General features: G+C 42.2%; 1 protein-coding gene across 2 annotated transcripts; it reads right to left on the bottom strand.

Moving 5' to 3' along the window:
• Positions 1 to 412: 412 nt before the first annotated feature.
• LOC119330376 (DAG protein, chloroplastic-like) lies at positions 413 to 2,401 on the bottom strand. 2 transcript variants are annotated; one of them, XM_037603484.1, is made up of 5 exons: positions 1,985 to 2,401; positions 1,340 to 1,437; positions 1,195 to 1,260; positions 933 to 1,106; positions 413 to 857 (listed from the first exon to the last, which is right to left on the bottom strand). In XM_037603484.1, the coding sequence occupies exons 1-4, from the start codon at positions 2,332 to 2,334 to the stop codon at positions 934 to 936; spliced, it is 687 nt and encodes a 228-aa protein (XP_037459381.1). In that variant the 5' UTR covers positions 2,335 to 2,401; the 3' UTR covers positions 413 to 857; position 933. The 2 variants fall into 2 exon arrangements, with proteins under 2 accessions (XP_037459381.1, XP_037459380.1); XM_037603483.1 differs by having other exon boundaries at positions 413 to 865; positions 1,985 to 2,400.
• Between the last annotated feature and the right edge of the window lie 15,243 nt (positions 2,402 to 17,644).

Below are 17,644 nucleotides of genomic sequence, written 5' to 3'. Positions count from 1 at the left end.
TAGAGAAACCTTCAGAAATAAGCCTAGAACTTAGACTCCACCGCCACAAGTCTCTATACTTTCGAAATACCATCTAGAGTCCTGTTCCAGCACCCTGACGAAGAGGGAAATCATCACCGAAGGCCATCTTCATCATCCCGACGGTCCCCATGATAAGGAAGGAGTAGTTCACCCTCAAAGCTAGGGATATGTACAAGTAGCTATGTGTTTGATCTCTCTTTCTCGTGTTTTCTATGTTCTTGATGTCTTTTTTATTTATTTATGATTAGACCATCTGATCTTTCTTGTGTTTTCTACGTCCTTGGTGTCTTTTTTATTTATTTATGATTAGACCATCTGATCAGATGGCACAAGCCTGAAATTAATAATGACAAAAAAATTCAAGATTTCTTAAAACAATAACAAGCCACAATGACAAGTGCACACATTCATCGCATTCCACATAAGGACTTTCAATCACACTTCACTCAACATCCTAAATTCCAAGCACAATCTGACTATCGTTATCATGACTAAAAGCTAACTTCAGTTCAATCAAGCTCAAAGTGAATGAACTCTCACCATCAGGGATACCACTAAACATTACAGAAAATATCACAAGATACTTGAAGAATAACATTTTTGATGGACCAGGATTTCAGTCTATTGTTACATTTGGATTTAGATGCCAAGTCCACTCAAGATATCCTCATGGTCCAAAAACCCAAATCCAGCTGCGCAGGTCGCTCGCTCAAGCGCTACATCATATTTTGGGCTTTGGATGAAATTGTGTGCCTAGAAGCTCCTCCCAATACATGGTGGCGGAGCCAAATGATAGAATTGAGCACTCTCTGTTGTTTCAGCATGCGAGTAAACACCTGCAAAACTGGCAAGGATTTGGGTCAATTTAAACACAAAACTGTTGATAAGCATGGATTAGCATGCAATTCTACCTCATGAAGACGCTGACTCAGGCTGAGTGGCCTGTTGTTTCGGTTTCCTGCTGGCAGGAGGGCCATCTCTTCGCCTCTCATACCGTCTGCTTTCATACTTTGAGGTCCTCCGCTCCTTTGGTTGATAGGTTGGGTATGTGCATGGAATGATCTCACCATTTATGTATTTATCACCTGAAGGGAGAAAAAACAGTGAATACGTTAGTGATTAAGACTCGAGAAGAACATAAACGTGCAGCTACAGATATTGTGTCATGCCAACCTCCATAGTCTTTGTTTTTCACGTCGATGTAGGAATCAGGGAGCACCCACAGGACACCAGGCAAACCTACAGGCAACATAAGAACAGGTTTAAACAAGAAAGGCCAAAAATGGTGCACCAAAACAGTGCGTAAATCGAGAATTACCCTTGAACTTCTCTGATGTTTCTTCATCGACAGTGCACTGGAACCCAGTGTAAGTGGTTGTGCTGAAGGCATACATGTTCTTCTTGGCTTCCTCCATGCTGCAATTGTAACAAGTTACTCAGTTTAGACTTTTATGTATACACCCTTTTGAATATGTGTGCACCATATGAAACTAAAGAAGGAAAACTGAAGCCTACATTATACCCTGCTAAACTACACTCATGCTCACGTCACATCAGATGCAGGCACTGCTGCTCTTCTCATATGTGCAGTGATGATGAAAAGAGGTTCCAGGTATCTACTCCCTCATCCGGAATTAGTTGACGCTCAAACGGATGTATCTATAGCAGAGGAAGTAATAAATAGCCATTTGATGTGTATACAATTCGAATCTTGTCAAATACAGTACCTACCGATTATTGCGTTGCATATCTATCTCCTGCATAGCAATTTCTCAGAAGCATGAGAGGACTACAAGCCGACCTAATGGAATTGCTAACATTTTCTCGATAATTTTCTGAGTTACAACTACTACGAAATTGGTAGCATTTTCTCTACACAAAAAAAGAAAGTGGGCCAAATTGCTCTCAACAGACATACAGACAAGGAGTCATCAGCAGGGAGAAAGGGGGATCACGGTTTTACCTGCCGAGGACGGTGGCGAGGGTGTTGAGGTAGGTGTCGATCATCTGCTCGCGCGTGGGCGCGGGGTCCTTGGGGAACTCCATGACGATCAGCCAGTGGTTGTAGTCACACCCGGGGAGCAGTATCGTCTCCCTCTGCTCGCTCCCGGGCGCTGCGCCGGCCGCCGTCGGCCTCCGCCGACGCTGGAGGGCCCCCGCCGGTGCGAGGGCGATCGCTGGAAAGGCCGCCGCGGCGGCTGCGGCACGGGGGAGAAACGCGGCTAAGAAGGAGGAAGCGGAGGGCTTGGCGGGGAAAGTGAAGGCGCTGGCCGCTACGCGCCCGGCGGCGGCGGCGGTCGGCAGGGCAGCCATTGAAGCGAGCGTGCGTGTGGAGGGAGTGAGGTTTTTGCGGGTTGCGGATAAGGTGAGACAGAGTCGAGTAGAAGAATGAGATATTTCAGGAGAAGGGTTTTAGCCTTGTGATGATGATGGGCTGGGTAGGTTGCTATCCGGACCATTTGTCTGTCTATAGGCCTGGTTTGTCTCTTGCTATTCGGTTGAGATAAAATGGGCTACAGCATATGGTTGACGAGGCCCAATATTTTGTTTCTCACAGCCGCGCATTTGGACACACTCTCTTTCTCAAAAAGAAAAAAGAACAAGTAGATCCACTTGAAAAGAAAAATAAGAAGCAGCATTTTGATAGGATACCGAGGGAATCATCTATGTGGCCGTTTGCATGTCTACCCCCCCCCCCCTGATGGTCAGTGATTTTTTCGAGAACACTTCTGCATCATGGCGAAGTCCTTTTCAGCGCGAAGGTCGCTGGTTAGCGACCTAGGGAGTACACCCCACCCCACCCCCGCTCCCGCTATGCACACATTTTTGGTGGCCCAAGTAGCTCCTTTTTGGTATGACAAAGGTTCTTAAACCTCCCCAGACTAGGTTATTTTATTTTATTTTTCCTTTCATCTTTTTCTGCCTTTCATTTACATTATTTCCTTTATTTATTTTCATTTTTCATTTTTTTCATTTTTTCATATTAGTTTGTCCTTTTCTATTTTATTTTCCTTTTCCTTTTCTTTTTCATTTTCTTTCTTTCTTTTTCCTTCTCTTTCTGCATTTGTGAACATCTTTTACAAACTCGTGAACTTTTTTAAAAATCATGAATGTTTTTTGAAATCGTGAATAATTTTTGTCTACAAATATTTTTCATGAAATTATGAACATTTTTTTAAAATCCCTGCCATTTTTAAATTATCCAACATTTTTTATGAAATTGTGAACATTTTTTAGAAATGTTTGACATTTTTAAATTATCCAACATTTTTTTAAAATTGTGAACAGTTTTTTTAAACTCGTGAACATTTTTCTGAATTGGTGAACATTTTCTGAATAGATGAATTGTTTTCCAAATTTGGGAGCAATTTTTGAAATATATGAACATTTTTGTTTAACGAACATTTTATTGAAATGCATGAACATTTTTTGAATTGATGAATTTTTTGTTCTAATTCACAATCATTTTTTTGTTTTTTATGTACATTTTTAGGCCTATGAATAGGCCCTATGGGCGATTTTTGGGCCTGGCAATTCGATAAAAAAGGATATTTCATAGTGAGGTCTGCTTATCGCATGCTTGTGGCGAATGAATCTTGGCTTAAAGGAAGAGCATCCACTTCAAAATGGGCAAGGGAGAACAATTGGACATCCCTTTGGAATGTCCAGGTACCTACCAAAATTAGAATGTTTTTTTGCAGCTCGCTAAACACTCACTTCTGACGGAAGATATGCAACATAACAGAAACATGAGTGATGTTGAAAATTGTTAAATGTGTGGCAATATCCACTCACAGAAACATTCTCTAATTGAGTGCACCTCGGCCATACGTGTGTTTCAATTGGCAGGCGGTGAGGTTGCGGAGCAGCTAGCCAAAACACGAAAAGCGAGTGAAAAACTGTGGATACTAGTAGAACGCTCGTGCATTGCTACGGGCTACAACACATATAAATGAATCAAACAAATTATTAAGGTCGTCTCCAAGGTCAAAGATCATTTCTTTCTCATATGTCCGAGTGTGTTCGGACATCAAACTGGTGCCCAACGGGCTCCCTAAAATTCCCCACCCCACGACACACCCTTCCCTTATCCTGTCAACCCTCCCCTTACCGCTCGGTTTCCCGCCGGAGATTTCTTGCTAGAGCCCTAGTTGTATGTACTATGGTATGTTAATGCATAGATCTCTAGAAAAATCAAGAACATACTCAATTTGCTTGGAAGATAGAGAGAAACAATATAAGGAACAATGATTCCACTCATCTTGTTTGATCTTTAAATGTATGAAGTGTTACAACCAACACATTTGTTATCCCTTCATAATCAATGTTGTGTGGACATTTGTTATTCTTTCGGAATCTCCAACCAACTTTACTTCTAGGTGTTACTTTACTTCATTGCTGAGGTAAACTCTAAACTTCCGCTTGTGCAACACAAGTAGTATAATTGAGATGCAAAGCTTTAACGCATACATAATTTCCTCTTGCCAAACATGGAACTTAAAATTTTCCATGAAAAAACATATGTTCAGTATATATTACAATGACCGAGCCATACTGATTTTCGAAATAGCATCAAAAAGGGTAGAAGTAGAGATTTAAGTTAATAGCCTGAGATATATCAGCATAAATGGGTTCTTTTTCTACCCCACGCAGAAATAGTAACCATTTATCAATTCTAGCAGCTTTGCTTCTCGAATCATATAGTCAGGGAGCAAGGTTTATAGTTAGTGCAGTAGCAAATAATTGAGAACCATAAAGCCAAATGAAGCAATGCTAAAGAAAAATCATACTATGATGCCTACTGCATTAGATCCTAATGATATATTGACATAGAGTAAAAAAGTTTTAAAATGTCGGAATTATCAAAGTACCACACTACTACTTCCAATAGAAAATATGTTGTACAAATTAATTAAAAAATTAGTCCCAACAAAAAGGATAAAAACATGAAAGAACATAATCCTCTGAACCATGTACACTTGTCACGTAGAATTGCCTGTCAACAGAGAATACCAACTAATATGATCATAAATTGGAAAGAACCCAAACCTGATGGTTCACTCCATTAATAGTTTCATTGTTCCACCTAGTAAACTTGCTAAAAATATAATTGTCGTCTTGTTCTGCAATTAACTATGACAAGAACCTAGAAGCTAGAAGAGCCTAGAACAGTATGAAATATGTTCCAAAACATCTTATCCCATGATGTTTTAGCAATCAGTTAATTAGTCTACCTTCTGTCTTAGCAATTGAAACGGTCAAATATGCTCCCAAAGCTAAAAGATATGTTTGACATCTTACAATCAGTTCTACCTTTGTCTTAGCAATTGAAACGGTGATAGAAAAAAAGGGCAAGTGTTATAGTCATATCTATCTAATTGGAAAGAAAAATAAAAGGAAAGGACAAATATGAATAAATTTTCTATTGCAAAATTCAGAAACCCACATAAAGATGCAGCATTGGACCCCAGCCTCCAAAGGAGGCAAAGATAACTGTGTAAAGGGATTAGGATTGAATCACTCTTGCCCTGCTCTTGCTCATCATAGCATTCATCTTGTTCCTCCTCCAACAACTATCTCCGCCTCCCCAAATAACAACGCCAATTGAATAAACATTCGAAGTAACAAACCAATTGAGTAGTGTAGGATACTGTTCATTTTCCCATGAGATTACAAATCATATTTGAGCAAAAGTAAAAAGTTTCTAGTTTCACATCATAGATCAGACAATTAATAACTAAAATAATCATGAAGAGATTGCACAAAGAAAAGAAATTCCTCAGTTAAACACTTAACACGCTAATACTTTGAAAAGAAGAAATCTTGAATGTAATGCATTGATTGTCATGCATAATCGCCAATGACATATGCAGCAATATGCAACATAATCAAGTGGTGCTAGCTCAACTTTAGTGCCAGTCAGCATAACCTATTTAGCTGATATATTACTGTAAAATACCGTAGCATTGCAGTGCTTATTGCATCCTTGTACACATGATCAATATCTAGTTATCTACAGACAAGAAGAAAACATAGGTACCTAGGCCAGCGGGAACAAAGATAAAAGCCATGTTAAACTTGTCAACCAATGCACATGCACTTGCATACCGGCTCCTACGCATGCGCAAAGAAAAAACAGAAGCACACTGATGAAGTAACTCAGAAACTATGTTCCTATATCTGAAATACAAATTAAACTGACGACCAATGATGAACTGGATAAGCATTCCTAAAAAGCACATGTTCAGAACTCCTCAAAACATAAATCCAACTATCAATCTCATAAATTTGAAGTTAATATCTCTCAATCGTAAAATAATATGCATCGGGTTGTCAATCGATTTTTGGATGCATCCAGTATCAATCTCATGAAGTGCAAGTTAATATCTTGCCGAAAGCAGGGCTGGCCATGAGCCCATGCTAAGTGATTCGAGGTTGAACTCCTCGACAATCTAGCTGGGAGAGACATTAACTCTGACGTGTGATAGCATGAGACCAGACTAAAGCCCTTTACATTACACTGCTGAAGGAAATATGCCCTAGAGGCAATAATAAAGTTGTTATTTATATTTCCTTATATCATGATAAATGTTTATTATCCATGCTAGAATTGTATTAACCGGAAACTTGATACATGTGTGAATACATAGACAAAACAAAGTGTCCCTAGTATGCCTCTACTTGACTAGCTCGTTAATCAAAGATGGTTAAGTTTCCTAACCATAGACATGTGTTGTCATTTGATGAATGGGATCACATCATTAGGAGAATGATGTGATGGACAAGACCCATCCGTTAGCTTAGCATTATGATCGTTTAGTTCTATTGCTATTGCTTTCTTCACGACTTATACATATTCCTCCACTATGAGATTGTGTAACTCCCGAATAACGAAGGAACACCTTGTGTGCTATCAAACGTCACAAAGTAGCTGGGTGATTATAAAGATGCTCTACAGGTGTCTCCGATGGTGTTTGTTGAGTTGGCATAGATCAAGATTAGGATTTGTAACTCTGTGTATCAAATAGGTATCTCTGGGCTCTCTCGGTAATGCACATCACTATAAGCCTTGCAAGCAATGTGACTAATGAGTTAGTTACGAGATGATACAATACGAAATGAGTAAAGAGACTTGCTAGTAACGAGATTGAACTAGGTATGATGATACCGATGATCGAATCTCGGGCAAGTAACATACCGATGACAAAGGGAATAACATATGTTGTTATGCGGATTGACCGATAAAGATCTTCGTAGAATATGTAGGAGCCAATATGAGCATCCAGGTTCCGCTATTGGTTATTGACCGGAGATGTACAGTTCTCGAACCCGTAGGGTCTGCACACTTAACGTTCGATGATGATTTGTATTATGAGTTATGTGATTTGATGAGCGAAGTTTTTTCGGAGTCCCGGATGAGATCACGGACATGACGAGGAGTCTTGAAATGGTTGAGAGGTAAAGATTCATATATTGGAAGGTTATATTCGGACATCGGAATGGTTCCAAGTGATTCGGATATTTTACCGGAGTACCGAGGGGTTACCGGAACCCCCCAGAGGAAGTATTGGGCCTATTGGGCCTTATTGGAGGAGAGGATGAAGGCCACATGGGGAGGCGTGTGCCCCTCTTGCCCAAACCGAATTGGACTAGGGAGGGGGCGGCCCCCCTCTTTCCTTCTCCCTCTCTCTTCCTTCCCCTTTCCCTCTCCGGTGGAAGGAAGGAGGGGGCCGAATCCTACTTGGACTAGGGAGTCCAAGTAGGACTCCCCCCATGGCACGCCCCCCTTAGCCGGCCACCTCCTCCTCCCGCCCTTTATATACGGAGGCGGGGGGCACCCCAAAGGCACAACAGACAATCTCTTAGCCGTGTGCAGTGCCCCCCTCCATAGTTCAACACCTTAGTCATATCGTCGTATGCTACCTCTTGAGCATGCGTTGGTTTTCCCTTGAAGAGGAAAGGGTGACGCAGCAAAGTAGCGTAAGTATTTCCCTCAGTTTTCGAGAACCAAGGTATCAATCCAGTAGGAGACTACACGCAAGTCGCCTAGTACCTGCACAAACAATCAAGAACCTTGCAACCAACGCGATAAAGGGGTTGTCAATCCCTTCACGGACACTTGCAAAAGTGAGATCTGATAAAGATAATAAGATAAATATTTTTGGTATTTTTTGTATAGATTGGAAAATAAAGATTGCAAAATAGTAAACTAGAATTATAGATCGAAAACTTATAAGATGTAAAGTAGACCCGGGGGCCATAGGTTTCACTAGTGGCTTCTCTCGTGATAGCAAGTATTACGGTGGGTGAACAAATTACTAGCGAGTAATTGATAGAAAAGTGCATAGTTATGATGATATTTAAGGCAATGATCATGAATATAGGCATCATGTCCGTGTCAAGTAGACCGAAACGATTCTGCATCTACTACTATCACTCCACACATCGACCGCTATCCAGCATGCATCTAGAGTATTAAGTTCATAAGAACAGAGTAACGCATTAGGCAAGATGACATGATGTAGAGGGATAAACTCAAGCAATATGATATAAACCCCATCTTTTTATCCTCGATGGTAACAATACTATACGTGCCTTGCTGCCCCTACTGTCACTGGGAAAGGACACCGCAAGATTGAACCCGAAGCTAAGCACTTCTCCCATTGCAAGAAAGATCAATCTAGTAGGCCAAACTAAACCGATAATTTGAAGAGACTTGCAAAGATATAAAATCATGCATATAATAATTCAGAGAAGAACCAAATAATATTCATAGGTAATCAAATTCATAAACCCACAATTCATTTGATCACGGCAAACACACCATAAAAGAGTATTACATCGAATAGATCTCCAAGAACATCGAGGAGAACTTTGTATTGAGAACCAAAGAGAGAGAAGAAGCCATCTAGCTAATAACTATGGACCCAAAGGTCTGTGGTAAACTACTCACACATCATCGGTGAGGCTATGGTGTTGATGTAGAAGCCCTCCGTGATCGATTCCCCCTCCGGCAGATTGCCGGAAAAGGCCCCTAGATGTGATCTCATGGGTACAGAAGGTTGCGGCGGTGGAAAAGTGGTTTGATGGCTCCCCTGGATGTTTTCAGGGTATAAGAGTATATATAGGCGAAAGAAGTAGGTCGGTGGAGCTCCCTGGGGCCCACGAGGGTGGGGGCGCGCCTACCCCCCTGGGCCGACCCCCTGTCTCGTGGAAGCTTCGCGGACTTCCAGACTTGTACTCCAAGTCTCCAGGGTTGCATTTGTTCCAAGAAAGATCTTCTCAAAGGTTTCGTTCCGTTTGATATTCCTTTTCTGCGAAACACTGAAATAGGCAAAAAACAACAATTTGCACTAGGCCTTCGGTTAATAGGTTAGTCCCAAAAATAATATAAAATTGCATATTAAAGCCCATTAAACATCCAAAGCAGATAATATAATAGCATGGAACAATCAAACATTATAGATACATTGGAGACGTATCAAGCATCCCCAAGCTTAATTCCTGCTCGTCATCGAGTAGGTAAATGATAAAAACAGAATTTTTCATGTGGAATGCTACCTAGCATAATTTTCAATGTAATTATATTTATTGTGGCATGAATATTCAGATCCGAAAGATTCAAGACAAAAGTTTAATATTGACATAAAAATAATAATACTTCAAGCATACTAATAAAGTAATCATGTCTTCTCAAAATAACATGGCCAAAGAAAGCTATCCCTACAAAATCATATAGTCTGGCTATGCTCTATCTTCATCACACAAAATATTTAAATCATGCACAACCTCGATGACAAGCCAAGCAATTGTTTCATAATTTTGATGTTCTCAAACTTTTTCAATATTCACGCAATACATGAGCGCGAGCCATGGACCTAGCACTATAGGTGGAATAGAATGGTGGTTGTGGAGAAGACAAAAAGGAGAAGATAGTCTCACATCAACTAGGCGTATCAACGGGATATGGAGATGCCCATCAATAGATATCAATGTGAGTGAGTAGGGATTGCCATGCAACGGATGCACTAGAGCTATAAGTGTATGAAAGCTCAAAAAGAAACTAAGTGGGTGTGCATCCAACTCGCTTGCTCACAAAGACCTAGAGCATTTTGAGGAAGCCCATCATTGGAATATACAAGCCAAGTTCTATAATGAAAAATTCCCACTAGTATATGAAAGTGGCAAAATAGGAAACTCTCTATCATGAAGATCATGGTGCTACTTTGAAGCACAAGTGTGGAAAAGGATAGTAACATTGCCCCTTCTTTCTTTTTCTCTCATTTTTTTATTTGGGCTTTTTCTCTTTTTTATGGCCTCTTTTTTTCCTTTTTTAATTTTTCGTCCGGAGTCTCATCCCGAGTTGTGGAGAAATCATAGTCTCCATCATCCTTTCCTCACATGGGATAATGCTCTAATAATGATGATCATCACACTTCTATTTACTTACAACTCAAGAATTACAACTCGATACTTAGAACAAAATATGACTCTATGTGAATGCCTCTGGCGGTGTACCAGGATGTGCAATGATTCAAGAGTGACATGTATGAAATTATGAACGGTGGCTTTGCCACAAATACGATGTCAACTACATGATCATGCAAAGCAATATGACAATGATGAAGCGTGTCATAATAAATGGAACTGTGGAAAGTTGCATGGCAATATATCTCGGAATGGCTATGGAAATGTCATAATAGGTAGGTATGGTGGCTATTTTGACGAAGGTAAATGGTGGGTTTATGGTAGCGGCAAAAGTTGCACGGTACTAGAGAGGCTAGCAATGGTGGAAGGGTGAGAGTGCGTATAATCCATGGACTCAACATTAGTCATAAAGAACTCACATACTTATTGCAAAAAATTATTAGTTATCGAAACAAAGTAGTACGCGCATACTCTTCTGGTGTTGCTAGATAAAATCTCAACACTACAACTTCTTCGAAAGTGAGAGGTGAATGGAAGGTTATACATTGAAGAAGTGGGAGTCGACCTTGAACTTTGTGTTCATGCCCATGGACACGATGTAGATCCTACCATAGAAGCTTCTTGTAATAATAACTATTTTGTTGATATAAGATCATCTGGTATCTGTGAACAGATCCTATGCAATCGTGGTTTCGACCATATTTTCTCTTTGATCCCATTTCTCGGACAAGTTTAAGCACTTGTCTTTTGTAAGTCAATACACCAGTCCAACCTCTACATTGATCTACAGTCGAGTATTACCCTCTGGTATCTCGAGTATATCTAAGAACTGTGTTGCATCTTATGAGTCTCCATCAGCTATTATTTCTCACCGATTCCAATTTTTCATGGGTTCTGCGTTGTTAGTCGCTCAAGAACACCGGTAAGTGAACCGATTCCGCACTCTGGTTCGATAACTCTAAGTAATCTTTGTTGCTTATGAGTTTAATAATCCTTCAAGTCATTCCAAGCCTGATCGGCTATATCATTATCGTGCTAAATTTTAACTGTGCTACCCAGTCCTTAATCTCGGAGCACAACTTTCGATGATGAGCTAAGCTTACGTCGATCTTCCTCGTCATATCAGTTCACCTTGAACAACAAGCTTGGTTTCAAGTTTGTGTCCTACCCATGGTTCCAATAACCTTCCGCTTCATCATTCCTTTGATTTGACATCGTCGCTGATTGATTACATCTTGAAATCTCTCGACAAATGTGTCATAACAACATCAACCTTATGAGGTCTTCCAAGATATCTATCGAATTCTTGATGAGAAATAGCCTCCTTTGCCCTCGACGATTTGGGTTATCATCGACAACAATATTGCATTCCCTCCAACACAAAAATTGTTCCTGTTTTGTGTTGTACCTTGAGTTCCTTGCTATCCAACTTATGCTATATTCTACCGCGGAGTATTACCATCTTTGATGTCAAGAATGTTGTGAGGATTGCTCCACCTATTAAGAATTCTTGCTATAATGGTACTTCTCACCATCACCATTCTTTCTTGGTCCTCGTGTCGATTCCAACCGGGGTACCCACAAGTGAACGGTGTTGTTTGGATTCTGCACTTCTAGCAACCCTATTGCTTTGGAGTTAATGATCGATAATTCATTCTTAGCCTATCGGTTGCTGAACCACCATTCTAACGTTGATCATGCTACTGTAAGCCCATATTTCGGGTGCACTTTTCAACCAATTTTTAATTGTGTATGTTTTTCTCGAGCTTACATCATTAAATCATTTGATCCGACAAATGTTATCTCCTTGTTCACATAACTGTGGAAATCCACATTTTTGGATACCTCGTTGAATTATCACTGAGTCCATCAGCCACCTCCTCATCCTCTCCTTGGCTTAATGATGAATCCCTTCGTGTATCCAGAGTCTGACCTTTGCTTGAATACCATGTCAATACTATCTCGAAGCATGTCTATGGTACTCCGATTTTCAACAGGAACATTTGAAGCCCAACGCTAAATGTTACTTGCTCAATTATCCAAACACTATTGCATGGGTAATGTCATGAAACTTCTCTCCCCTTTGCTAAAGAGTTTTCTACATATCATGCTCTGCTTGTCCTTGGGAAGGATATACCCCCGATATATGTGTTTAAACACATTTTTCTTTCCATTATATGGTTTAACCTTTCTTGTGATCTATATGTTCTAAGCAGTAATATTCTCCTACTTATGTAATCCCCTCGGTGTACAGTTCTGTCAGCAAGACCCTGTTACTATTGTTGATGACATTCCGGTAGCCACCGATGGAAGAGAACTTTGCCTATTGGTCCGCCTCGTTCAACGAGCAGGAAAATGGTTCTCTTCGTCCCTCGCCCTTGGTACCGACGTTGCCGACATAATTGATAGTCTATCCTCTGACATGCCTTGTTATCATGACTGTGCAAAATATCACCGTCCTTCCTACTTTTGACCCACATGGTGGGCCCATAACCCACAGTTCCACAGGATCGAAACCTGACTCTCCTATACACCCTGTTGTCGAAGTTATTCCTCGCGCTTGGCTTCGTACTTAATTCACGGGCTACCTTCCTAATGCTCTATTCTGGTATCAGACGCAATACTTACTCTCACTGCTCTGAAACCCTTTCTCACTCTGGTTCAGACTTCGAGCAACTATCTATCCACTTGGAACCTCTTATTGTACCTTCGTACCTTACTCTTGATGTATTCGATATGTTCAACTCGAGAGATAATCTTATGCTCATTCATGGGTTAACCCCCAGATTGTTTCCCTCACAAGCATTCTGTCATAGCCGAGCTGCTATTGGGGAACGTTGCAGAAAATTAAAATTTTTCCTACGGTTTCACCAAGATCCATCTATGAGTTCATCTAAGCAACGAGTCAAGGGAGTGAGTTTGCATCTACATACCACTTGTAGATCGAGTGCGGAAGCGTTCAAGGGGATGGTGATGATGGAGTCGTACTCGTCGTGATTCGGATCACCGATGACCAAGTGCTGAACGGACAGCACCTCCGCGTTCAACACACGTACGGGACGGTCGACGTCTCCTCCGTCTTGATCCAGCAAGGAGGAACGAGAGGTTGGGGAAGGCAGCTCCAAGGGCAGCACGACGGCGTGGTGCAGTTGGTGCAGCAGTACTCCGACAGAGCTTCGCCGAGCACGTACGGAGGAGGAGAGGTGTTGGGGAGGGGAGGGGCTGCGCCTTGAGTTGTGGTGTACAGCAGCCCTCCCCTCACCCCTCTATATATAGGAGGAGAGGGGCAAGGGGGCCGGCCCTCTAGGGGAAACCCTAGAGGGGGGCGGCGGCCAAGGGAGAGGGAAAGGGGGTGGCTTGCCCCCCAAGCTAGGGGGGCGCCCCCTTCAGGGTTTCCCCTCCCCTTGCCCTAGCCGCATGGGCCTAGGTGGGGAGGCGCGCCCAGCCCACTAGGGGCTGGCTCCCTCTCCCACATAGCCCATGTGGCCCCCCGGGAGGGGTGGCCCCACCCTGTGGACCCCCGGAACCCTTCCGGTGGCCCCGCTACAATACCGGTATGCCACTGAAACTTTCCGGTGTCCGTTTAACCACTTTCCTTATATAAATCTTTACCTCCGGACCATTCCGGAACTCCTCATGACGTCCGGGATCTCATCCAGGACTCCGAACAACATTCGGTAATCACATACTTGTCTTCCTGATAACCCTAGCGTCACCGAACCTTAAGTGTGTAGACCCTACGGGTTCGGGAGACATGCAGACATGACCGAGACGACCTCAGGTCAATAACCAACAGCGGGATCTAGATACCCATGTTGGCTCCCACATGCTCCTCGATGTTGTCATCGGATGAACCACGATGTCGAGGATTCGATCAAACCCCGTATGCAATTCCCTTTGTCAATCGGTACGTTACATGCCCGAGACTCGATCGCCGGTATCCCAATACCTCGTTCAGTCTCGTTACCGGCAAGTCACTTTACTCGTACCGCAATGCATGATCCCATGATCAAACACTTGGTCACTTTGAGCTCATTGTGATGATGCATTACCGAGTGAGCCCAGAGATACCTCTCCGTCATACGGAGTGACAAATCCCAGTCTCGATCCGTGTCAACCCAACAGACACTTTCGGAGATACCTGTAATGCACCTTTATAGTCACCCAGTTACGTTGTGACATTTGGTACACCCAAAGCACTCCTACGGTATCCGGGAGTTACACGATCTCATGGTCTAAGGAAGAGATATTTGACATTGAAAAAGCTCTAGCAAACGAACTAACCGACCTTTGTGCTATGCTTAGGATTGGGTCTTGTCCATCACATCATTCTCCTAATGATGTGATCCCGTTATCAACGACATCCAATGTCCATAGCCAGGAAACCATGACTATCTGTTGATCACAATGAGCTAGTCAACTAGAGGCTCACTAGGGACATATTGTGGTCTGTGTATTCACACGTGTATTACGATTTCCGGATAATACAATTATAGCATGAATAAAAGACAACTATCATGAACAAATAAATATAATAATAATCCTTTTATTATTGCCTCTAGGGCATATTTCCAACAGTCTCCCACTTGCACTAGAGTTAATAATCTAGTTACATTGTGATGAATCGAACACCCATAGAGTTCTGGTGCTGATCATGTTTTGCTCGCGAGAGAGGTTTAGTCAATGGATCTGCGACATTCAGATCCGTATGTACTTTGCAAATTTCTATGTCTCTATCTTGAACATTTTCACGGATGTGTTGAAACGACGCTTGATGTGCCTGGTCTTCTTGTGAAACCTGGGCTCCTTGGCAAGGGCAATAGCTCCAGTGTTGTCACAGAAGAGTTTGATCGGCCCCGACGCATTGGGTATGACTCCTAGGTCGGTGATGAACTCCTTCATCCAAATAGCTTCATGTGCTGCCTCCGAGGCTGCCATGTACTCCGCTTCACATGTAGATCCCGCCACCACGCTCTGCTTGCAGCTGCACCAGCTTACTGCTCCACCATTCAACATATACACGTATCCGGTTTGTGACTTGGAGTCATCCAGATCTGTGTCGAAGCTAGCGTCGACGTAACCCTTTACGATGAGCTCTTCGTCACCTCCATAAACGAGAAACATGTCCTTTGTCCTTTTCAGGTACTTCAGGATATTCTTGACCGCTGTCCAGTGTTCCTTGCCGGAATTACTTTGGTACCTTCCTACCAAACTTACGGCAAGGTTTACATCAGGTCTGGTACACAGCATGGCGTACATAATAGATCCTATGGCTGAAGCATAGGGGATGACACTCATCTCTTCTATATCTTTTGCCGTGGTCGGGCATTGAGCTGAGCTCAATCTCACACCTTGCAATACAGGTAGGAACCCTTTCTTGGACTAATCCATTTTGAACTTCTTCAAAATCTTATCAAGGTATGTGCTTTGTGAAAGACCTATGAGGCGTCTCGATCTATTTCTATAGATCTTGATGCCTAATATATAAGCAGCTTCTCCAAGGTCCTTCATTGAAAAACACTTATTCAAGTAGGCCTTAATGTTGTCCAAGAATTCTATATCATTTCCCATCAAAAGTATGTCATCTACATATAATATGAGAAATGCTACAGAGCTCCCACTCACTTTCTTGTAAACACAGGCTTCTACATAAGTCTGCATAAACCCAAACGCTTTGATCATCTCATCAAAGCGAATGTTCCAACTCCGAGATGCTTGCACCAGACCATAAATGGATCGCTGGAGCTTGCATACTTTGTTAGCGTTCTTAGGATCGACAAAACCTTCCGGCTGCATCATATACAATTCTTCCTTAAGATAACCGTTAAGGAATGCCGTTTTGACGTCCATCTGCCATATCTCATAATCATAGTATGCGGCAATTGCTAACATGATTCGGACGGACTTAAGCTTCGCTACGGGAGAGAAAGTCTCATCATAGTCAATCCCTTGAACTTGCCGATAACCCTTAGCGACAAGTCGAGCTTTATAGATGGTAACATTACCATCCGCGTCCGTCTTCTTCTTAAAGATCCATTTGTTTTCTATCGCTCGCCGATCATCGGGCAAGTCAGTCAAAGTCCATACTTTGTTTTCATACATGGATTCTATCTCGGATTTCATGGCTTCTAGCCATTTGTTGGAATCTGGACCCGCCATAGCTTCTTCATAGTTTGAAGGTTCACCGTTGTCTAACAACATGATTTCCAGGACAAGGTTGCGGTACCACTCTGGTGCGGAACGTGTCCTTGTGGACCTACGAAGTTCAGTAGCAACTTGATCCGAAGTACCTTGATCATCATTATTTTCCTCTTCAGTTGGTGTAGGCATTACAGGAACATTTTCCTGGGCTGCACTACTTTCCGGTTCAAGAGGTAGTACTTCATCGAGTTCTACTTTCCTCCCACTTACTTCTTTCGAGAGAAACTCTTTTTCCAGAAAGGATCCGTTCTTGGCAACAAAGATCTTGCCCTCGGATCTTAAGTAGAAGGTATACCCAATGGTTTCCTTAGGGTATCCTATGAAGACGCATTTTTCTGACTTGGGTTCGAGCTTTTCAGGTTGAAGTTTCTTGACATAAGCATCGCATCCCCAAACTTTTAGAAATGATAGCTTAGGTTTCTTCCCAAACCATAATTCATACGGTGTCGTCTCAACGGATTTAGACGGTGCCCTATTTAAAGTAAATGTAGCTGTCTCTAGAGCGTATCCCCAAAATGATAGTGGTAAATCGGTAAGAGACATCATAGACCGCACCATATCTAATAGAGTGCGATTACGACGTTCGGACACACCGTTACGCTGAGGTGTTCCAGGCGGCGTGAGTTGTGAAACGATTCCACATTTCCTTAAGTGTGTACCAAATTCGTGACTTAAGTATTCTCCTCCACGATCTGATCGTAGGAATTTTATCTTTCGGTCACGTTGATTCTCTACCTCATTCTGAAATTCCTTGAAATTTTCAAAGGTCTCAGACTTGTGTTTCATTAAGTAGACATACCCATATCTACTCAAGTCATCAGTGAGAGTGAGAACATAACGATATCCTCCGCGAGCCTCAACACTCATTGGACCGCACACATCGGTATGTATGATTTCCAACAAGTTGGTTGCTCGCTCCATTGTTCCAGAGAACGGAGTCTTGGTCATCTTGCCCATGAGGCATGGTTCGCATGTGTCAAATGATTCATAATCG

The sequence above is a fragment of the Triticum dicoccoides genome, chromosome 7A (genome assembly GCF_002162155.2).
Source record: "Triticum dicoccoides isolate Atlit2015 ecotype Zavitan chromosome 7A, WEW_v2.0, whole genome shotgun sequence".
Lineage (NCBI taxonomy): Eukaryota > Viridiplantae > Streptophyta > Magnoliopsida > Poales > Poaceae > Triticum > Triticum dicoccoides.
This window is presented reverse-complemented; position numbering and strand designations above follow the sequence as displayed.